Source organism: Uranotaenia lowii, chromosome 3 (assembly GCF_029784155.1).
Source record: "Uranotaenia lowii strain MFRU-FL chromosome 3, ASM2978415v1, whole genome shotgun sequence".
Classification (NCBI taxonomy): domain Eukaryota; kingdom Metazoa; phylum Arthropoda; class Insecta; order Diptera; family Culicidae; genus Uranotaenia; species Uranotaenia lowii.
In genome coordinates, this window is record NC_073693.1 from 35,053,629 (window position 1) to 35,059,699 (window position 6,071).

The 6,071-nt window shown below is 33.5% G+C and overlaps 1 protein-coding gene across 1 annotated transcript; it reads left to right on the forward strand.

Moving 5' to 3' along the window:
* The first annotated feature begins 200 nt into the window (after window positions 1-200).
* LOC129754462 (UDP-glycosyltransferase UGT5-like) lies at window positions 201-5,597 on the forward strand. The gene is made up of 3 exons (XM_055750558.1): window positions 201-290; window positions 364-844; window positions 4,509-5,597. Exons 1-3 carry the CDS (start codon window positions 288-290, stop codon window positions 5,585-5,587), a joined length of 1,563 nt encoding a protein of 520 aa, XP_055606533.1. The 5' UTR covers window positions 201-287; the 3' UTR covers window positions 5,588-5,597.
* Window positions 5,598-6,071: the final 474 nt, after the last annotated feature.

The window sequence follows — 6,071 nt, forward strand, 5'->3', positions numbered from 1 at the left end:
CAAAGCAGCTCAAAGCATCTTTAGATTTTTATCAATCACGTGCGGTGCTGTTACTTGTTTTATTTTTTAACTTTTCTGTTCTGCATATGTCATTAATCTGACTGACGAGCTAATCATACAGGACGTTTAGTAGTAGTACGAGAATGACTTGAGATTTTCTTTCCACCTCCCAAGGTGGATTGATTTCAATCATTACCTCTATTTAGTATGTTTGCTATCAGTACGAGTTGAAGAAGCCGAAGAGCAACATCTGGCGCGCGATCTGGCTGATCTGATCCGATCTGATAATGGTGAGAGTGTAACGCGTGTTGTTTTCAAACTGGAGCTATTTTTCAACGTGATTTGCATATTTTTAAACTGCAGGTTGTCGCAAAACTAGTTTATCTGCTGCTTGTTTTTGCAGCAGGTTACAGTCCGGTGGATGGATCGCGGATTTTGGGAGTGTTCACCTTTCCCGGCCGGAGCCACTGGATGATGATCGACGCTATTATAAATGAACTGTTGGATCGTGGCCATCAGGTGACGGCCATCGCGAACTTTCCCCTTTCGAGGAGTCATGAAAATTACACCGAAATCCGGATAGCACCAATTTACGACTTTTGGAAGAAATCTGTTAAGGTGGATTCATTGTACGATCTTACCGAAATATCAATTCACCGGATGTTGGTCGATTTCCTGTACAGTTTGGGGCTGGAAACAACCGAATATGCATTCACGAGGCCGAACGTTAAGCAGTTTTTGCTCAATGATCAAACCAAGTTTGATCTGCTGTTGGCAGAACAGTTCTACCAGGAAGCTTTTTTAGTGTTGGCATACAAATATCGAGTTCCAGTAGTGACAATTGGTAAGAATTATATCTGTAGTTTCGAATCAGAAGAGAATATCCTGACTGTTAGAAATCTTAGATTAGACTGAAACTTGTAGTGTCCAATGAAAACGTGCATCGAATTTAATTTTTTGGTGCCACGTGCGCCATCTTTAAAATTACTCAATTTTTTTTTTTAAATTGGATTGAAGTTATGGCAAATTCAGCTAATTGTCTTACTTCAAAACAACATCGCTGACTTTTTTTCACTTCAACACAGTTTTTTCGTAATACCTCGACTCCAGATCCGGCTAAAATAGGTTTTCAATTCTATGAAATCTATGATTGAGCGTGCTATGGAAGGAAAACATTAGCTTTTGAAGATAGTTTTTTTTGCATATTTGTATCAATCATTAATGATTTTCAGCTTCCACAGATCATCAGCCTCTTCAAGTACTAAACAAGTTTTCAGCTTTTTCTCCTCGCTTATTACCGGAACACTCAGGCGAGACTTGTCAACGAATATTTTCTGGTTGGAAATCAGCCAGGAGCCCGCTAAAAAGTTCATTTTGCAGTCCATTAATTTTTTTTTCAAAATAGGACCCCACTACTAGTCCAAATATTTTGAGGACGATTTGACCACCGTATTAAATTTATTTTGCTGATGACAAAAATGACAAAAATGACAAAAATGACAAAAATGACAAAAATGACAAAAATGACAAAAATGACAAAAATGTCAAAAATGTCAAAAATGACAAAAATGACAAAAATGACAAAAATGACAAAAATGACAAAATGACAAAAATGACAAAATTGATAAAAATGACAAAAATGACAAAAATTTTAAAAAAAATACGAAAATGACAAAAATGACAAAAATGACAAAAAAGACAAAAATGACAAAAATGACAAAAATGATAAAAACGACAAAAATGACAAAAATGACAAAAATGACAAAAATGACAAAAATGACAAAAATGACAAACATGACAAAAATGACAAAAATGACAAAAATGACAAAAATGACAAAAATGACAAAAGTGACAAAAATGACAAAAATGACAAAAATGACAAAAATGACAAAAATGACAAAAATGACAAAAATGACAAAAATGACAAAAATGACAAAAATGACAAAAATGACAAAAATGACAAAAATGACAAAAATGACAAAAATGACAAAAATGACAAAAATGACAAAAATGACAAAAATGACAAAAATGACAAAAATGACAAAAATGACAAAAATGACAAAAATGACAAAATTGGCAAAAATGACAAAAATGACAAAAATGACAAAAATGACAAAAATGAAAAAAATGACAAAAATGACAAAAATGACAAAAATGACAAAAATGACAAAAATGACAAAAATGACAAAAATGACAAAAATGACAAAAATGACAAAAATGACAAAAATGACAAAAATGACAAAAATGACAAAAATGACAAAAATGACAAAAATGACAAAAATGACAAAAATGACAAAAATGACAAAAATGACAAAAATGACAGAAATGACAAAAATGACAAAAATGACAAAAATGACAAAAATGACAAAAATGACAAAAATGACAAAAATGACAAAAATGACAAAAATGACAAAAATGACAAAAATGACAAAAACGACAAAAATGACAAAAATGACAAAAATGACAGAAATGACAGAAATGACAGAAATGACAAAAATGACAAAAATGACAAAAATGACAAAAATGTCAAAAATGACAAAAATGACAAAAATGTCAAAAATGACAAAAATGACAAAAATGACAAAAATGGCAAAAATGACAAAAATGACAAAATTGACAAAAATGACAAAAATGACAAAAATGACAAAAATGACAAAAATGACAAAAATGACAAAAATGACAAAAATGACAAAAATGACAAAAATGACAAAAATGACAAAAATGACAAAAATGACAAAAATGACAAAAATGACAAAAATGACAAAAATGACAAAAATGACAAAAATGACAAAAATGACAAAAATGACAAAAATGACAAAAATGACAAAAATGACATAAATGACAAAAATGACAAAAATGACAAAAATGACAAAAATGACAAAATATGACATAAAATGACAAAAATGACAAAAATGACAAAAATGACAAAAACGACAAAAACGACAAAAATGACAAAAATGACAAAAATGACAAAAATGACAAAAATTACAAAAATGACAAAAGTGACAAAAATGACAAAAATGACAAAAATTGCAAAAAATACAAAAATTACAAAAAGGACTTAAATGGAAAAAATGACAAAAATTACAAATGTTACAGAAATCTCAAAATTTACAGAAACGACAAAAATGACAAGAATTACAAAAATTACAAAAATTACAAAAATGACAAAAATGACAAAAATGACAAAAATGACAAAAATGACAAAAATGACAAAAATGACAAAAATGACAAAAATTATAAAAAATTACCAAAAAGACATAATTTAAAAATCTATAGAAATTACAAAAAAATAATTAAAACTTCAAAAATGAAAAAGAATTCCAAAATGACAAAAATTACAAACATTACAAAAATTGAAAACATTAACAAAATGACAAAAATTACAAAACTACAAATATTATGACTATGACAAAAATTACATGATCTACAAAAATTCCAAAAAAAAATCCAAAAATTCCTCAAATAATGAAAACTACAAAACTCCCTTGTGTTATTGTGTTTATTTTGTTAGTTTTATCAATTTTGTCAATTTCATTTTTTCAAAGTGGTTAATTTTAGCAATGTGGTCAATTCTGTGAGTTTTTCACTTCTGTCAATTTATTTAATTTTGTCAATTTTGTCAATTTGGTTCTTTTAACCATTTTTTTGTTTGGTAAATTATTCGTTTATTTTTGTCAGATTTATCATTTTTTTAAAATTTGGTCAATTCAATCTATTCCGTTTTGTCATTGATGTTATTTTGTCAATCTGGTTTATTTTATCATTGCAACACTGTACTCAAAATTAAATGATAGTTTTCGATAAGCAATAAAAGGTGATACGGTCAAAATTTGGTCAATATCAACTTGACGTATTCTTTCAATTTTGCATTTAAAAAACCTGAACACCCCTCATTTTGAAGGTGTGTGTGTAGAGTTACGCTCCTATTTTGATTTTGGAATTCACTCTTCAGTTGTCAAAATGCCGTCCAAGGAAGAAGAGCAGCGTATCAAAATTTTGCTCGCGCATCGCGAAAATCCGAGCAACTCGCACGCAAAGCTGACAAAAACGCTAAAAGCTGCCAAATCAACCGATCGATGTAATTAAAGTGTTTGGGGAACGTTTGTCGACAGCCAGGAAGTCTGGATCGGGGGGAAATCGAAAACCGGAAGCCGCTGAGACGATAAAGAGAGTTGCCGGTAGTTTCAAGCGAAACCCTAACCTCTGGTCTGTGTTTGCTGGTAAAAATTTAACTTGTACACAACAGGGGTTTGAGTAGTATACTCGGTCCTTTGTAACGTGACAGGCAGGCTACCCATCTGTAGCCTTTACGACTCCTGAGATATTTAAAAACAAAATTTCAGTTTACAAATGAGGCGACTTTCAACGAGTGGTGGTCCGATTCACATAAAACATTGATTTTTTACTTACATTAAAACAAGTCATACTACTGATTTTGGGCAAATCGGGGAAGGTCGTTGTTTGAAGGTCATATGTTTCATAAATTCTCTAAAATCTTCTTCCAGGAACGTTCGGATTCGCCCAGTACATGGGTCCGATGATGGGTATGATGAATATGTGGTCCCATGTTCCCCATGAATTCCTTCCGTACACCGACCGGATGACGCTGATGCAACGGATCTACAATTCGGCTATAAGCTCCTATGAGCTTTTGCTGCGCTCCTGGTACTACATGCCTCGTCAAGAACGGATGGCTCGAACCTACTTCCAGCATCTGCCAGGACCGCTACCATCGGTATCCAATCTGGAACAGCAAGTTTCGGTTATTCTGTTGAACAGCTATGCTCCACTAACGACTACCCGAGCCAAAGTCCCGGGACTGGTTTCGGTTGGAGGACTTCACATCAAGGAAGCGAAAGTTTTACCGAAGGATATCCAAAGTTTTCTCGACGAAGCTAAGCACGGTGCCATCTATTTTAGTTTGGGAACAAACCTAAAAAGTTCCGATATGCCTCGGGACAAGCTTCAAGCCATTTTGAACGTTTTCCGATCGTTAAAACAGCGAGTAGTATGGAAGTTTGAGGACGAAACCGTTCAAGGGCTACCCGAGAATGTGATGATCAAGAGCTGGTTACCACAGAGTGACATTCTGGCGCATCCAAAAGTGAAGGTTTTCATAACCCACGGAGGACTTCTCGGTACTCAGGAAGGTGTCTATCGAGCTGTCCCCATGCTGGGAATACCTATTTACTGCGATCAACATCTGAACATGAACAAAGCAGTGCTCGGTGGTTATGCTGTGAAGTTGTATTTTCCGAACATTACGGAAACATCCTTCAGGTGGGCATTGCAGGAGCTGCTGCTGAATCCGAGCTACCAGATGAACATAAAGAGGGTTTCTGAAATATTCCGGGACCGACCTACACCAGCTTTGGATGAAGCGGCCTATTGGATAGAATATGTCATCAGATATAAGGGAGCTGCGCAGCTAAGATCAGCAGGATTGGATCTACCGTGGATCAGCTTTGCCCTGCTTGATGTTGTTGGAATTGTGATGATTGCCATTTTTGTTGTTGTATGGATATTGAAGACCTTTTCGAAAAGTTTTGTTACGAAATCGAATGATAAAATAAAAATAAATTAGTAACTTTTTATCGTTGTATCGAATAGCAAATTTTGTCATTGAAATAAACTTCCAACTATTATTATTGAAAAAAATCAAGGGCCTCAAGTTAGTATTGTAAAATTTTTTCCCCACTTTAAGCTAAACTTGTTGACAATTTATATCGACCTAATGTCATTCTAAAAATTCATTACAATCTTTCTATTGGGCTTGTTGTCTCCTGAGCCGATGTCCGCGAGTTCGAGCCTAAGAGTAAACATCGAACTGCAACGTTGATAAAGTCGCGAATGCCATAAAGATGGTAAAACGAATATAATCGAAACAAAAATCAATTACAATCTTTCTTAAAGTTTGGTACATTCATACATATTTTGTACGCGTAGAATTTTTAAATCGAATTTCAATCAAAAATAATGGATCCTAGAATGGCAGGTGTGGCTTAATAGAATGAACTTTACATTCTTTACATGATCAGAACTGCAATCGAACCATTTTCCATCATGTT